General features: G+C 51.4%; 1 protein-coding gene across 1 annotated transcript in view; it reads right to left on the reverse strand.

Annotated features, from left to right (window-relative positions):
- Ulk4 (unc-51 like kinase 4) overlaps positions 1–18,368 on the reverse strand; it is a 267,099-nt gene that overhangs the window by 153,728 nt on the left and 95,003 nt on the right. Inside the window, 1 exon segment of the mRNA XM_040739628.1 lies at positions 11,959–12,051. Coding sequence (XP_040595562.1) covers positions 11,959–12,051 — 93 coding nt within the window.

The following is an 18,368-nucleotide window of genomic DNA, read 5'->3' on the forward strand; positions in this document are numbered from 1 at the left end:
CCCCCCATGTCTCTGTCTCAGACATCTGCACATCCAGAAGGACATGCCCCCCCATGTCTCTGTCTCAGACATCTGCACATCCAGAGGGACATGCCCCCCCCATGTCTCTGTCTCAGACATCTGCACATCCAGAGGGACACATCTTCCCCCCACGTCCCTGTCTCAGACATCTGCACCGTCACCAAGGCCAGTCCTCGCCTCTCGACTCTAGACAGGGTAGTGACTGCTTTGACTCATGAGGTGGCACGGTACTGACCATCTGCAATTTCTGCTTCTGTCCAGGATTTCTTTATAACGATGTCACTGTTATGGTGTTTTAGGGAAACATGTAAGTTCATAGGCTCTGTGTGGGCCGGAAATCTGGACCAAGAGCACAAGGGAAGCCTTGCCTTAGGTCCCAGTGACTGAGGCCACAGCTGGGGGGGTGGGGGATGGGTGCCGAGGAGAGCTGAGGGTATGGGAAGGAACCCCACTCACAAGTCTCGCACCTGAAGCCAGAATCAAGGTGCTCTGGTTTAGAGGCTGGGTGCATGGACTCTCTGCAGGGGGACTCAGATCCCCCATATGCTTGCTGGCGACCAGCCGAAGACTCCCTGTAAGTTCCTACTCTAACTGGGGTTTAATTTAGAGTCAGAGCCTGGGCCCACACAGTTCCAATAAGCTAAGTTCAGCCATGCCTCCCCTATGCCAATCAAACAGATAATAAATAGTGAGAGGCAGAAAAGGGTGATTTATTCAATGTGGCCACAATGTAAAGAGGAGCAAATAAAGGGGTCCAGTGACCCCCAAGTCCATCTCCAGGTCTGACCTGAGGCCTGGGTTTAAATAGATGGCACGCGGTATGCAGAGCTAAGGAGTCTGGTCAGGGTGTGGTCCTGCCCATCATCACCGTCCGGGCTCGCCTCTCCTGCAGGGTGGTCTGGCAAGTTGCGGAACTGTGTGCCATCTCTTGCTGGAGGCAAGTTCAAGTCTCTCCTCTGGCTGGCATCTGGGCTTCAACCTTTCCCTCCCCTACACCCCCCCACCGGTGCCACCCCTGGGATCTCTGGCGAAGTGTTATACCTGGGCTCCACTGTCTCCAAAAGTCTGGCAGCACACATGTCTCTCTAGAGATATCTTCCAAGAGTTACCCCAGTCCTGCAAAAGTGGTCCCCCTCCATCTTCCAAGCAGTAAAGGATGCATTCACGTGTGTCCAGTCCTTTGCAAGCTTCAAACCTCACTGACCTGAACCTGACCCTAAACTAGACCAGATTTGGAGGGTCTGTGACCTTCTCTGTATTTTAAGGTCATTTAATTAGGACTCTTACTTGCTGTTGCAGTAACCCTATACAATAGCATTAAATTACTGTGTAAATGAAAACCTGGACAGGGGGCATCTTCCAGAGACTGGGAAGCTCCAGGTCTGTCCTGGAGAGCTGTGCATCTCACACGGGACTATACCCCACCACACCTCCATCTCCTTGTAAAAGAACGATTCTAAGTTTCTCCTCTGGAGGAGCTGCTTCTAGCCCAGCTGCAAGCATCCCGAGCTGGGGGCTCACACCCCGAGCTGGGGGCTCACACCCCGAGCTGGGGGCTCACACCAAGCTAGAGACGCACTTTGCTTAACATTCCAATAGCATCGGTTAGAAGTTTTAGATTTCATATTTATTCGACTGAAGGAGTAGTAAACTATAAACAAAACTTTTTGTTTACATAATTTACCAGTCTAGTGGGCCAGTGACAGTCATTTTAAATTAAAAATCTCCACCATCAAGACGCATGTCAAATTATCTCTTCAGTGAGTCAGCTTCAAAAAGAAATGGCTTCTTAACGTTGTTACTGGGCCATATGCCACCTACCCTGAAAGCGATAACATTTGCGGCTTTTCTCCCTCAAACATCTTCCCTTCCTCGACAAGCTGCTTAATACATTTGCAGGACAGTTCTTCCTGGAGGAAGTTCACACCCCAGCGGGCGCGCGCACACACACACACACAGCTGAAAGGCCCCACCCTCTGAGAAAACCTTGGAGCTCAGTTACAGCACCAGTCTACGCCAGGATACGCGTTCCATGCAGAGATCTTCCACTGCCAAGATGGTGGAAAGAACAATGATCACAAGACGAAGTTTGGTCAGGTTAAAAGTGTCTTCCGGAAGGAAGGACACTCGAGGGGAAACAGGAATTCTGTTACACTAACAACATAGTACAAATGCCGGCACCTGGCGCAGCCCTGGGGTGACCCGCGTCTGCTGAGTTGAGGCTGCTCCCTCATAGCACGCACTGAAGGGGAGGGGGGAGCTGCAGTCAAGACAGCTTCCACACATCGGGCAGTACGCTCATACAGGCACCCCTGGTCACCCCTGGACACCAAATGCCACGGTACACCTTTGGGCTCTTCGTGAATTGTCCCCGCACAGGCCATTGGCTGAGGGCCCTGGTTCGCCGGTCACACGCCCTGCCACACTGTGCTCTGTCTACGTCCAATGCCACACTCCATGAGCTCCACCCTTATCCTCTTTATGGACCGCGCTCTGCAGCAGGCAACCTTCCCTGATGACTGTGACTCCGTTACAGTCTCTGCAGCAGGGACTGTGCTCCCAGGAAACACAGGCATGGTCACCCAAGCCCCCGGGTAAGAAGGCACTAAACAGACACACAGCATCGGCAAGATTAAGGAGCAGCAGGGGCAAGGACCAGGGGCGAGTCCCCAAGCTGTACACACTGCCAGCAATTTCCCCTCGCCTCTAGGTACGAACCCAGCAACCATGAACAAGCAACTGTAACTGAGATAATGAACGTCTCCCAACATGTTTTCAGTTTAGCAAGCCATTCACTTCCCTGTTGTCTCCGTTTACTTCATGAACTGTTTGCAGTTTGGGGTTTGGAATCCACCTGCACTGGTGGCCAGGCTAAGCTTCTGCCTCTTCTCGCCATTCATTCAACAAATGTGAATACAGCGCCTCCCACGCACCGTGCACAGGGATGTGTGAGACACAGACACCCTGACTCTCGCGAGTGCTGCGGTGGGTCCACACAGTCAGGGGTCTGCAGGAGGCGGATTCTACTGCTCAAAGGACACGGCAAGGACTTTGGAGAAGATGGCAGCAGTGGACGGCACTGAGTCTTCTGCTCTCCAGAGAAGAAATGCAGACACACGCAAGAACACTAAACAATGGTTGGGCTGAGGTGTGAACCCCAGCAGTGTAGGTCTGCACCCCTGTCCCCTGAGATCCTATTACAGGAGGACCAGAGGGGGGCAGGCCGCTCGCTCACGGGGGTTCTGGGAAACAGCATCAGTGGGGCTGGGGCGAAGACAGCAAGACAAAGGCAAAAGGCAGCTCAGAGGGGTGCTGGGAAGACGGGGAGGCCCGGAGGTCCTCGTGCTCACAGACAAGCACCGGGGCAACCTGGAGAACTCAACACACACAGGTGCTCCTTCAAAGAGAGGCAGCTAAAGTACACATTCACGGAGCTGGGGAGACGGCTGGGTGGTTAAGAGCCTGCCCTACCCTCGCAGCATCTACATCAGCTGGCTCCCGACTGCCTGTAACTCCAGGTCCAGAGGATCCAGGCTCGTCCTCGGCGGGTGCCGCGCTCGCGCTGTGAATATAAGCTCAGGAAGCACACGCATCCACACACACAAGTTTTTCAAAACCGAGTGTTTTGCTTAAAACCCAAGCTCACTGGCTGAGAAGAGGAGGAAGAAGGATGATTCAGCCAAAGGCAGGGCTGAGGGGAGAGCCAGGAAGGCCCCAAGACACCCAGCCAAGCAGCCTGTCCAGCCCGGCTTCCTCCACCTTGGCTCGGAGTGGACAATGGCCAGAGTCCTCACCGGCAGCCTGTGCTTGTGTGGCCCAGGGGCCATGTTAGTTTTTTAAAGGACTGAAGGAAATCGAAAGATGTATTTCTTTAATACACGAAATTCAATTTTCAGTTTCCGTACAGAAACACTGAAGTGAAATCCATCCTGCTGTGCTCTGTACTGTAAATCTGGAAGGGGGGGGGGTGCAGAGGACACAGATGTGGCCTGAGACATCGTCTGAGACAGTCACCAGCAGCCGAGGCCTGGAGGCGGGAAGAGTAGGAAAGCCAACGGTAGAAAAAGAAAAGGGGTTTGAGAGGCAGATGCTCCCTCACAAACTGTGACAGCTCTCAGGACTGGGACACGGCCCCGGGAGCACTCGCCTAGTGTGTGTCCAGGGGGAGCACTTGCCTAGCATGTCAGGGCCCAGGGCCCAATCACCAGAGCTACAAGGAGAAGAAGAAATTGCCAAAATCAAAGCAGGGATCCACAGCGAGGGGCAACCTGGGATGCATTAACAACGCCCCATCAGCAGAACTTCAAACCCAGCCATCTGCAGGAGGATGGGGCAAGGAGTCAGGAGCACACAGACGGGGCGGAGCAGTGGGCCCCACGCTGACCACCCCGAGCACGGCCGCACAGCTGCTCACCTGCCGGGGCTTCTGTAGGTGGGTGCCTCTCCCTCGGTCCTCACAGAGACGCACGAGCACGAGGAAGTACCAACACTGGGCCCCAACAGCGGGACTTAGGGTTCCCAGAGGCTGACACTAAGGTAAGTAAGTGAAGAGAGCGAGTCTAAGCAAGCGATGAGTCAGCTGAGAGGACTGAGGGTGGGACTCAGGCCACATCTGGGCTTCCTAGGGAAGTCGGCTGACAGGTGGACAAACCAGCAGGTCACAGGGAACCCCAGTGACAGTGGGGACAGACCAGCAGGTCACAGGGAACCCCAGAGACCGGGGACAGACCAGCAGGTCACAGGGAACCCCAGAGACCGGGGACAGACCAGCAGGTCACAGGGAACCCCAGAGACCGGGGACAGACCAGCAGGTCACAGGGAACCCCAGAGACCGGGGACAGACCAGCAGGTCACAGGGAACCCCAGAGACCGGGGACAGACCAGCAGGTCACAGAAAACCCCACACCCTGCACATCCAGGCGCCTTCAGATTCTAATCAAAGACGCTGTCACCGCACTGGACGATTTCATACCTGGAGCTCACGGTCAGCAACTGTCTACAGTGAGCTCTTCTTAAAGCGTGACAACTGAGCCCACAGGCAGCTTTCTGCACACTGAGTTATAGCTGCAGCCCTCGCCTACAGTGAACACTTAGGAGGTTTCCTTGTAAATCCCACCAAACGCATCGTCCACTTCTGCCCAGAGTAACTGCTAGCGTTCACGCGACCTTGAAGTCTGTCTCTGCTGAAGAGAACAGTGAGAGAGTGTCCCACGGTGAAGCCGCTGCTGTCCAGGCCGCAAGTGTAGCGCAAGCCTATTGTAAATGTGCTCGCAGCTTCTGTGGGCCTCAGGACCAGAGCTCAGATGGGGAGAACCCACCATCCCCCTACTCAGACACTTCTTGTCTGCTCTAATTCTTTCTCACCGAAGTCTAACGCTCATGCTGGTACCCTGAAGGCAAACGTGGGGACACACCCCATTATCTGTTCCTCTCCCCATCACTGGTGACATCACCTCTCTCTGTCTGTCACTATCACCCGTGTGTGTGTGTGTGTGTGTGTGCGCGCGCGCGCGCACACGTGCACATGTGTGGATGGTGTCTGTGTGTATGTGTATATATGTATGTTGTGTGTGTATATGCTTGTGTGTATGGTGTGTCTGTGTGTGTGTGGTGTGTGTATGCGTATTGTGTCTGTGTATGTGTGTGAATGGTGTGGGGGGTAGCGTGTGTGTATGTGTGTGGATGGTGTGTGTGTTGTGTATGCATGTGTGTGGATGGTGTGTATGTGGTGTGTGTATGTGTGTATGGTGTGTCTGCGTGTGTATGTGCGGGGGGTATGTGTGTATGTGTATGTGGTGTGTGTATGTGTGTATGGTGTGTCTCTGTGTGTATGTGCATGTGTGGATGGTGTGTGTTTGTGTGGATGGGTATATGTGTAGATGTGTGAGTGTAGATGGTGTGTGTGTTGTGTTTGTGTGTGTGTGGATGTGTGTGTGTTTGTGTATGTTTGGGTGGGTGTATGTGTGGGTGTGTACACGTACAGGTATCATGTGTGCATGAGGCCAGAGGGCAACCTCCAGGAGAGGGTTCTCCCCCTCCACCCTTTCCCCGCCCGCGTCTGACATGAGACGTCTGAGGGAAACTTGGGTGAGGTTTGTATCACTTCTGACCTGGGTCTGTTCCTGGTTTGGGGTGGATATGAAAAGAAAACCATGCTTCATGAGTTTGCAAGGCGCCTTTCTCTATGACGTGGTCTAAACTCAGACGTGACAAAGCTAACAAAATTAAAACATCTTGTGCTTCTCTATTTTTTGTAAATAATTTCAGAATCTTTGCTTCTTAGACTGAAGACAAAATTAAGTGTGTTGAGCATACATAGTTTGGCAGTTATTAGGAAACATTGGGAGTGCAGTCCATGACCTAATCATGGTCACAAGGCAGCCTGTGAACCACCTGTCACCATATTAAGGCACAGTCTGACCTAACATCCTGCAACCTTGAGGTAAATCCTTACAAACCCCTAGCTCCACTACCAGAGGCTACTAATGCCTGGAGCTGACATGTCCCGCATCCCTGTCACATGCCTGCCTGACGTTTCCACCAATGTATTTGAAAGGTGACCCTCCTTGTTCTCTCACTACGAAAACTGTTGATACAGTCACCATGTTGGAACTTGGCCTTCGGGATTATCTAACTCTGGGTTCTGGCCATGGTCACTTAGATTTGCTTCCAGAATAAACAATTTATCACCTGTGAGCAATAAGCGCAGATGCCACCTGGCTCCAAGCGGGAGGACCGCTACCTAGGTAGAGGCCAGCCTAGGCTACGCAGAGAGACCTCATCTCAAAGGCGCTAAGGCCGCTTGAGAATGCCACCCCACCCTTTTCCATCACTAGAAGCTGCTGACTAGATGCGAGCAGTGAGTCAAACACAGGAGGAGGTCAGCGGGAAACCACCCGGCAGCCTTCACAGCCCGGGGGCTTCCTGGGAATCTGTGACCCTCCTGCCTCAGCCCCCCGACTCCACCTGACCACAGCCACACCTCACTGAGTGCGTCAGGGAGCAGGCTTGAGTGTTTTCCTGAAGGGCACGAGACGCTGATTCCTGGGGGCTCCATTTATCGAGTTTCATTTTTGTAAAAAGCATCTTTATGAATCTTGCCATAAAACAAATCGAGCCATTAACATTTTGAACAAACTGTGATGATGTTTCTTCTTAGATATAGAACATAAATGACCTCCAGCATGATTCTGGAAAAAGGTCAGTTCTGCTGCAAAAGGACTCGGGATTAAAATGCACCTCCTCTGCCGAGGGCAGTGACTGAGAGCTAACAGACTGGCAAGGCAAACAGACCACAGGAGCGCCGCTCTCTCGGGGGGATGGTTTGCTGCAGCCCGATGTAAATTTAAGAAGCAAAAGGACAGGGCCCTGGGGAGTCTGCTCATCCCTCCGACAGTCAGAAAGAGCTACTGTGGAAACAGTTTACCTTTGTTATGAACTCAACTGTACGTGAGATTTACCAGGGCAACAGTGCTAATAAAATAAAATAAAATCCACATCGCTCATGTCTTTGTCCACTTTATGTTGCTATAACAGGACACCCATGACCAGGTGATTAATAAGGGACCAAAGCTTACTTAGGCTTACAGCGTGGGAAACTAGGAAGCCCAGAGTGGGTGGCTATGGCTGGTGAGGGACAATAGAATGTGGCAGGAGGCAGAATGGACAAGGGCTTACGCAGATGACAGAAACGGGGGCCACTGTCCCACAACACCTCGTCCCTAAGGTACGTCACTAAGACCCACTCCAGTGACTCGAGCATCACCCGGAGATCCCACCTCCCACAAGCTGCACTGAGCAGTTAACAGTCCCAGTCCACAGGCTTTGAGAACACTAAAACCACAGCAAATTAGAACGTGGATTTGATCACTTCCTAGTCACTGTTCTGTTGCTGTGAAGAGATACCATGACCAAGGAAACTCTTGAAAAAGAAGGCATTTAATTGGGGGGCTGCACACAGATTTGGGGGTTAGTAGTCTGTATCCTTGTGATGGGAAACAGACAGACGTGCTTCTGGAGCAGTAGCTGAGAGCTTTACATCCTTTTGAAATCTCAGAGCCCCAAGGACACACCTCCCAGTCCTTCCCAAACAGTGCCACTGTGGATCAGCACTCAAGCACACGGGAGGGGCACTCTCCTTCAAACCGCCACAGTACGTACTCGGCTCTGTTTCCAAGTGAGGAAAGCAAGTCCTCAACAGTACCAGTGCCCAGCTTTTAAGGGTTGCTTTGCCTGCTAAAAATCCATAAAATAAAATTTTAAAAAACAATGTCAGGAGGATCAAGACAGTTTAGCAGGCAATGGTCCTTGCAGCCACGCCTGAGGACCTGAATTCAATCCCTGGGACCCACAAAGTGGAGGGAAAGAGCCAACCTCCCCAAGCTGTCCTCTCGTGTCTACGTGTGTTCCCACATGTATACATGTGGAAATGAAAATATAGCAAAACAATGTTTAAGGTAATGTTTCGCGTGGCACAGGTTTTGTTTTGGTTTTTGTTGTTGTTGTTGGTTTGGTTTGGTTTTTCAAGCCAGGGTTTCTCTGTATTGTTTGGAGGCTGTCCTGGAACTCTCTCTGTAGACCAGGCTGGCCTCAAACTCAGAGATCCGCCTGCCTCTGCCTCCCGAGTGCTGGGATTAAAGGTGTATGCCACCAACGCCCAGCTACAGGGGGTATTTTTAAACCCCAACATGTATTTTGATTCTCAATGCGACAAGATAGATGCTCCTATGAGAATTGAGAATGATGGTCCAATCAGTGTGTTGATTACAAATGACTCCTGGTTAAGATTTCACAAGAAACACCTCTACACAGAACACTTAAAGACTGCTTCTCAGCTGGGTGTTGGTGGCACACGCCTTTAATCCCAGCACTCGGGAGGCAGAGTCAGGTGGATCTCTGTGAGTTCCAGGCCAGCCTGGTCTACAGAGCGAGTTCCAGCACAGCCTCCAAAACAATACAGAGAAACCCTGTCTCGAAAAAAAAAAAAAACAAAACAAAACAAAACAAAAAGACTGCTTCTCGTGACATGCATCTACACAGACCCACGGCCACCAAGTCCCTCGACACAGAGTGAAACTGCAGACACTTGCCAAAACTAGGGTTGACAGCCCTCAGCACAAGGCCCAAACAGACAGGAGATTGATTGGCTAATGTGCCATTCGGACGTGAAGAAGAAAGCAAAGAAGGAGACAACAGATCAAGACATGACCACGCAGCACTCTGCAATTATGCTGGCACGCAATGGCACTCACTTCTCATGCCAGAGTGACAACCACGTAAAGGCACACGCCTAGAGATCCCTGGCGCACAGCGGGAGCAGGGACAGGTGGCCAGCAGTCCTCGGCTGGCTCACACAGCCTCTCGGCTGGGACCAGCAGCGGCTGAGGAGTCCGACTATGAACAGAGTCCCTGGGAACCACCAGCCCAGGCCCTTCGATGAACCGGTGCCTTCTGTAGCTACCTGCCCATGCGTGACAATGTGACACTCAGCCCATGTTGTCAACCACATCTCAGAGTCTAAAAGATAAGCATTCCTCCAGAAAGGGGTCTGTTAGATGCAGATGAAGATCCAGCACTGTAGTACCGTTCATTCTGTCCAAGAGGTGCATACAGGAAGACCACAAGTTCAAGGTTAGCCACCCCTGCATAGCAAGTTCAAGGACAGCCAAGACTACATGAGTCAAAAAGAAAAATATTTGCAAAACATCCTACTCAAAGTGCATTTTTAACCAAGTTCTGGGAATAAAACCCAGAGTCTAGGTTTTCTGAGAAATAAACCCAAAGTCTAGCTGCAGCTCTCCTCCATGGCCTCTGCATCAGCTCCTGCCTCCAGAGTGCTGGGTTAATGGAGCCGCACCACACACAGCCTGCAATGAAGCTCTTTTGTTTTAATTTGACACAGACGACAAACCCTGAGAAGATTCACTGCTATGAGTAGCTGGGTGACGGCTAAAGAAAATGAAATCCCATCTTCACATGTTAGTTTAGCAAAGGCGTCACCACGAGCACAGAGCACCAAGGGGTTTTGATAAATTTTTTAAAAGTCCATTTTCAAGACAACAATGATAGTCTAAATTTTTAAAAATCGACCACCAGAACGCAAAGCTACAGCACTTGAGAACACACACACATCTTCCTGAGGATACGTATAGGAGCTGTCCGGGATGGACAAAATCCCAACTCCTGCAACTGGGAGGGCAGACTCAAGACACTGAGGAGATGTGGGGGCAAGAGAACCTGGTGGCTTTGCTGTTAGAATTTAAGACAGAGATGACACATTCTAAGAATCAGTCCACTGACTCCTGTCCTTAAAATGCTTAGGGGGAGAAACTACAGTGAGCTAATTTCTAAGCCTCGATGTGATCATTTTCAGAATGAGACCTCTGGAGAGGCTCACTGTGTTCCTACTTCTCTAGGGCCAGGAGGCTCATCTGAGGAAACGCCACAGGGGGAGTGAGAACCAGACAGGGCAGCAGGTCTGTTGGAGAGGGGGAGAACTGTGAGTCTGAGGTCAGCCTGCAGCGCGGGGAGAGACTCCAGTCATGCCAGCAAGGGCTGTGTGTGCAGCTCAGTGAACGAAAGAGCACTTGCCTGGCATGCCTTGACCCCAGCACAGAAACCAGGAAACCAGCTGGGCAAAGGCCGCCGACCTGAAAAGACAGGCACGCTCTGCCCTCCCTCCTCCTGACGCTGATAAACACCATGGCCATTGCAACTAGAGGAGCCCTGGGCTGGGAGCCAGGGCAGGAACTCAGGCAGGAGCTACCTCCCTCACACAGCACAGCCTCCTGCTGGGAATGGCCCTCCACACAGCGGGCTGAGACCTCCCATCAATTGGCAGTCAGGAACCGCACCCACAGATACACCTGCAGGCCAATGTAATGGAGACCAGTGCTCATCTGAGGGTCACCCTCCCCAGGAGACTCCAGGGTGAGGCGTGTCTACAGATGGTGCTGACTTTGAAAGTCCTCAATGTGAATGTCTGAGAACCCCAGGCTTGAATCTCCTTTAGGAAGAGAGGATGGAGCGCTCGGTCTGAGGGGTCTAAAAACTGTGGGGACACAGCTTCAAAATGGACAATGGAAAGGGGTGTAGGTGTGGTGCGCCCTGAGTTGTCATGCCACATTGGCTGGAACACGAGGGAGCAAAACCACCATCACACCCAACCAAGACGTAACGGCCCTTCACTGCAGACAGGGCACCCTGGCGTTTGATGCCAGCCTGGGGGACACGGTGAGTCAGAGGCCAGCCTCCACTATGGAGTGAGACCTTGTCTCAAAAAAGAAAAAAAAAACACCATGCACACACACGTGCGCGCACAAATGCTATTGTGTATTGAGTTGTGCTTTTTACTTTTATAGAGTTTATCATTTGGGTCGTGTGTGTACGTAATTGTTTTTTACTTTAGAGAGTTTATCATTTGGGTCGTGTGTGTGTGTGTGTGTGTGTGCACGATATGTGCTCGTGTGCACTTGTGTGTGAACCAGGGTGCTCCTACCACACATGCCACATACACACCATGTCACGAGTGTCACTCAGAACACAACCCCAGCTTGTCCTGGCCTCTTTGCTGTTTTTCCGTGTGTACACTGAGCTACCTGGCCTGCTGGCTCCCAGGATTCTCCTGGCTCAGGGAGTGCTGGGACTGCAGACACTCATCCGTGAATCTGAGGTTTACGTAAGTTTTCCAACCCTAACGCAGTCCTCTGAGCCATCCCCCGCCCCCCCCCCGCCTAGCCTCATTGCCTTGAAGCATCACCCATTCCACAGGACACAAACTCAAGTCAGGGGTGAAAACGTGAATTCAGGCCAAGGCGGCATCAAAGACGACAGCACAGAGCAGGGAATCTGGACAGTGACCCCCACCCCTCCCCACCCCCTCCCCCACCCCCTCCCCCACCCCTCCTCCCGGCAGCCACGGGGGTGGCCTCCCCATACCTGGTGAACGTGGGGTTGTGTTCTGTCATGGCAACAAGCAGCTTCAGGGCATAGGCCGGAACGGGGTCAGGCTCCGTGAGGATGTACTCGTACCTGAGGAACAAAACGCCAGAGATGACCGTTTCCCCCTCACGTGCCCTAAACATCAGTACGTGACAGACTGCGGCATGCCAGCCTCTGGGGAAAGCACACACGCTTGTGAGCACGCGGCTTGCACAGGTGAGACTGGGGGGGGGTTGGTGGTGACACCCACTCCTTGTGACATGGGAAAGCCAGCACTGAACTGTGCAGCCAGCAGAGGCCAGCGCGCAGGAGGCGTCCATGCTGGTGTCTCTCAGGCATTCCCCCAGCCCGCTCCCACCCACGCTGCGCCCACGGTTACATCCACGGCTAAGACACAGCAGCGGTGACAGTGAACACTCTTGGCTCAGTCTCAAGGGAGAAGACGAAGGTGACGAGAGAATCCCACATCTCAGTCCCTCATGCAGAGAGGCACAGACGCGCCAGCCCCACGCTCACGCCAGCCCCACGCTCACGCCAGCCCCATGCTCACTGAAACACTGCACATTCTCTATCCCGGGCCACCCTCCCTCCCTCCCTCCCTCCCTCCCTCTCTCTCCCTCCCTCCCTCCCTCCCTTCCTCTCTCTCCCTCTCTCTCCCTCTCCCTCTCTCCCTGCATCTGCTGGGCAAGCGCTCCCACATGGAACCATGCACGTGGGAGCACTATCCTGGTGCCTGAGGGAACCAAAGAAACTTCCAGATGTCTTCTGAGCCACAAGAACAGAAATTAGAAAGTACAAGTCACAGTCACAGTGTTCCTGCCACAGCTAACAGAAAGAACCATTAGTGTGTTGGGAGTGCCATCAATAGATGAGACTGCATCTAAATCCCAAATCCTCACAGGAAATGCCTTCCAACCTGCGAGGAGGGATTAAGCTCCTCCCCTGCAATCTGAAGAATGGAGCCCTGGCGATTTATGAAGTCACGATGGCCCTGGCGATTTTACAGGTCACGAGAGAATTCCTTTTTTAAAATGAAAAGGAAAGAAAGGCTGTGCTTATAGTTCCCGGGAGAGGGTTGCCGGGTGCCGTTCTGTCTTAATGACATTGCAAACACCTTTTATCAGTGTGATCCTTCCATGCTGAACTCGGCTGAAAAAAATAAACAAACCAGAAAGCTCAAAACTGTTGCAAGGGACCAAAGCCAGGTCAAGCACTTTACCCTAGGCCTGCTCGCTTACCCTGACTGCGAGGTCAGGACAGAAATGCTCTTAGGTCGTTCCTGTGCCTTCCCGCCAGCATCATGCCACGTTCCCTGCAGTCGTAAGTTACTGCAGCTGCGGCAGGCCCGATGCTCACCGGCTCACCCCTCACCCCTGCACCCCGCCCCCATCGGTTCTCGCCTCCACAGGAGACACAGGACAGGCAGCCCTGCTCTTTCCTTGGCGCCGTCTCAGAGGGAATAAAACCCTGCAGAACCCAGCACACTGTGGGGTGCTTCCATGACAGCGACAAGGCTGTTCCAGAACCATCTCAAGGAAGAGTCTCCTGCCTCTCTAGGCACACACACTCAGATACACACATATCCACACACAAGCAGAAAAAATAAAGTCAAAATTAAAAGTTCCCAGAAAAGTCTCCACCCATTCTCAGAAATGACATGAACACTGCCCGGCCCTTTATTATCCTGCTTCAATCCCTGCGTTTCCACCCTGCGTCTACACCCTCACCCCTGCATCTACACCCTCACCCCTGCATCTACACCCGCATCTACACCCTCACCCCTGCGTTTCCACCCACATCTACACCCTCACCCCTGCGTTTCCACCCTGCATCTACAGCCTCACCCCTGCGTTTCCACCCTGCATCTACAGCCTCACCCCTGTGTTTCCACCCACATCTACACCCTCACCCCTGCATCTACACCCTCACCCCTGCGTTTCCACCCACATCTACACCCTCACCCCTGCATTTCCACCCACATCTACACTCTCACCCCTGCGTCTACACCCTCACCCCTGCGTTTCCACCCTGCATCTACACCCTCACCCCTGCGTTTCCACACTATATCTACACCCTCACCCCTGTTTCCACCCTGCATCTACACCCTCACCCCTGTGTTTCCACCCCGCATCTACACCCTCACCCCTGCGTTTCCACCCCGCATCTACACCCTCACCCCTGTGTTTCCACCCTGCATCTACACCCTCACCTCTGCATTTCCACCCACATCTACACTCTCACCCCTGCGTCTACACCCTCACCCCTGCGTTTCCACCCCGAATCTACAGCCTCACCCCTGCGTCTCCACCCTGCATCTACAGCCTCACCCCTGCGTCTCCACCCCGCATCTACAGCCTCACCCCTGCGTCTCCACCCTGCATCTACAGCCTCACCCCTGCGTTTCCACCCCGCATCTACAGCCTCACCCCTGCGTTTCCACCCTGCATCTACAGCCTCACCCCTGCGTTTCCACCCCGCATCTACAGCCTCACCCCTGAACAGGAGAAGCTGACCCGAACACCTATCTCCCACCACTATTCCTGGCCAAGGACAAAGTCTGCTGCGATTGGTCAGCAATTGTTGGGTGTTGTGATCAGTTCCACAACTCCAAGTGGGTAAAAAGGACCCCGCTTGGGAATAAAAACTGGAAACATCACTAGTTACCCTAAGGTTAAAATCCCTTCAAGGTTGTAAACTGAGGCAATCTATAGTTACATTTATGTGAAGTGAGTTCTTGCTCCCCAAGAACGGGCCTGATGAGTCAGCTCCCCAAGTGACAGTTGCAGACCTGTCCCCACCAAGACACGATGTCACCTTCTGCAGTCAACTCTGAAAGTACATAAACCGCTTTCATTTCCCAGACTTCACCAACATAGGTTTGGGCTCCAGACTCCTGAGAGATCTGATGTTCATTAACAAGGATCTGGGCTCAACTACAGCCTCTCCTGCTTAGCATGACCCTCTGAAGTCTAACCTGGTCCACCCACTGAATAAAAACCAGGATGGTTTTCTGGGAAGATGTGACATTTATCTCCCCTAAGAGGAAAAACCCTCTTCTCATTTTGTTCAAGAAGCTAAAAGACCTCAGGCGTGTAGATGCCTCAAGGAGAAAGGATAGCTGTGCAGAAAGAGCCATCAAAGAAGAATCTGACTTATGCAATCGTTGAAGTCTCCCGGGAAGGAGATGGGGCCCCACTTCATCGACTCCACTTGATGTCTCTGAACTGGTAAACACCACTCTAAGACCAGTTTAGGACTAATGCTTCTCTATACAACTCCAGACTAGGTAGCTGAGATGGTGCACCTTCTTATAACACTCTGGCCAGAGCTTCAGATAAGAACTCCAGTCAAGAACCTCCTGTCACTCAGACACTAGCTACAAATGTTACAGCTAGTCCTCTAGAGATTTTCAGTTGCCTTAATTTTTTTCCTACAGGATCCCATAAAGTCACCGTTGCCCCATTTCAGCCAGAAGTAATTCTAAGAAATACAACGCCCATTTCCCTACAGTTGGCATTAAGGGTATTTGGGTTTTTTTTTCTTTCATCACTGAAAAGGAATAATTATCACCTGCTTAGGGTTGGTTTTAAGTTATATAGGATTGGGTATGGAAGGTAATGGCTAGACTCAGGTATCTCTTATAGAAGGTTAGGGGTATGGATGGCAAGGGTACGGTTAGGATGGGACATAGGTAGATTAACATATCTTCTTATGAACTAAATTTAGCAACTATTAGCTATAGATAAATTGTTAGATTCTTGTATGCCTTCTTTCTGTTTATGATGTTTTGTACACAGATATAAAACTATCTTTATGTATATATTCTGTATATTGATACAACTTAGGACATTTTATCATACTGCACTTTACAGTTCTATCTCTAGTCAAGACATTTCAATTCTATTTCTGTTATTGTGATTTATATATAAGTATATACATGTATACATATATATGTATATATGTACATAGAGTTACATTGTTTGAAGTCATTGCCCCTGCTAAATTATGTTGGGAAGCTTCAGCCATTGAGCAGCTACGTCTCTGAGAATTACAGATTATAGTTACCCATGCTTCTTATACCTATGACATTAGTCATAGATAATTGATCTTCAAACACGTCCCAGACCTGCAGAATATGGCATTTAAATGTTTTAATATTAGTACTCTGTTGACATGAGACACAATTGCTCCTGACAGCACCAAGCTTCCTGAGAGTATGTTGGGCACCGATGACATTCCATTAGGAGTTCATTCTCTCCTCGGCTACTGGCCTTTTGGGCAAAGAATGGTTCCCACCTTGACCACTGACTTTGGACACGCTGTCCTAGCTGAGCTTCCAGGAGATAAACTTAAAGACTGTTGAACCCTGCTAGGTCAGGGTAAGACAGTTTTTCAATTTCCCTGCTTCTGAGATGTCCATCTGATACTTTAGGCCTTGGCCAAAGTTGGTTGCCCGACGTTGCTGTGAGACCTTGGGTGACTGTCCAGGTAGCCTGCTGTTTCTGTCTTCACTGCACCTTTTGGAAGTCGCTTACTTGTACTTCTGCCTACCCTAGTAATGTTATTTCCCTTCTCAGGTCTTTGATGAGGTTGAAGACCAGACAGTTATAGCAATATCCTCTCTTCTCTTAGACAAGATTTAGAATTTCCAGATTAGGGCTGCTATCTCTGTCATGCCTTTACCCTGACTTTGGACATATAGTATATATCTTTTGCTTAATGTTGCTCAGGTTGATAGGGGTTTTTGGGGGTTTTTGGGGGGGGGCGTTCAAGACAAGGTTTCTCTGTAGGTTTGGAGCCTGTCCTGGAACTTGCTCTGTAGACCAGGCTGGCTTTGAACTCACAGAGATCCACCTGCCTCTGCCTCCCGAGTGCTGGAATTATAGGCGTGCGCCACCAACACTGGGCTCTGACAGGTTTTAATTAGTATATGTTTGCCTTTCCTTTTCTTATAGTATACCTGACATTTGTTATCATTGTATATAGCTTTTGCATCAGGCTTAAAACCTTCTTTAGACTAAAAGAGGAACTGTAGGCACTGGGTCTGTGGACCTGAAACGGTGGCCACACCCCTTTGGGTGTGGCTTCAGGTGAAGGAACAGAAAGAGAAGAGCTTGAGGTGCGGCTTTCCTTGGTGCACTCTTTCTGTCGGGTCGGCAGATCTGGTAGGAAAGTCAGCGGATATGGTAGGAAGAGCAGGGAAACGCTCTGGCAGTTCTTTGTATTTTTCTGTGCAAGCGTCCCCGATAAGGACCCATTCATCATTTATCTTGGGTCTAGTGATATCGTTACATCCTCGCCTGCAGTTGCCCAAATCCCAACCATGAAGAAAAGGAAAACTGAGGGATTCCGAAACAAGCAAGGACATGCCCACAGTGGACAGACCAACAGACTTGAACCACAGGACGGAGGCTACCATCAACCAGCCTGAGTTCCCTGCACATGGTGACGCAGCCATCGCAGAGATTCTGAGAACAGTGGGACTTGACAGCTGCTGGCTTAGTGTGTGTCTGAGGAGCACAAGCCTTTTCAGGGGCAGGGCAGCTGAGTCATAGCATGGGGTGCGCCCTCCCAGCACAGGGCATGTGACTCGCCCTGCCATGGAGAAAGTCTCCGCAAACCTTAAGGGCCTGGGGCTGTTGCCACCCAATCTCAGACGGACCCTAAACCAGTCAGATCTTCTTATGAGACAGAATGGAAGTGGGGTATGGAGGGGAGGGGAGGGGCTGGGGTGTGAAGTCATGGAGCAGACATGGCCTGAGGAGCTCCGCCCAGAAGCCAGAGTCCTGAGAGTCTGGGAGTCAAGCCTGTGAGCTAACAGAGCGAGCACATGACTGTCATCCATGCCAGCTGTCTGTGGTGACGTCTTACAGAAGCCATATGGAACTGATGAGACAGGAGGCTTGAAGCAGAATTCCCCCAGAGTCCTCAGAGGGGAGCCATCAGCAAAATGAGACTTCAGTTGTGTTTGAAGCTGAGCAGGAGGTTCAGCAAGAGGGCTCAGTGGGGAAAGGGGCTTGCTGCCAAGCCTGATGACTCCAGATCCATCCCTGAAACTCATATGGTGGAAGGAGAGGAACAAGTCCTGAAAGTTGTCTCTGATCTCTGCACACACAGGTGCGCTCTTCTCTCTCCCTCTCCCTCTCTCCCCACTTTCTCTCTCTCTCTCTCTCTCTCTCTCTCTCTCTCTCTCTCATACACACACACACACACACACACACACACACGCATGCATGCATGCACACACACGCACACACACAGGTACTCACCCTCCCACACACACACACACAGAGGCACTCACCCACACATCCATACATATGTACACACACAGGTACTCACCCATACACAGGCACTCATACATACATACATACATACATACACACACACACTGCAGGAAGTGAGGAATG

Source organism: Mesocricetus auratus, unplaced genomic scaffold (genome assembly GCF_017639785.1).
Source record: "Mesocricetus auratus isolate SY011 unplaced genomic scaffold, BCM_Maur_2.0 Super-Scaffold_100691, whole genome shotgun sequence".
NCBI classification, from domain to species: domain Eukaryota; kingdom Metazoa; phylum Chordata; class Mammalia; order Rodentia; family Cricetidae; genus Mesocricetus; species Mesocricetus auratus.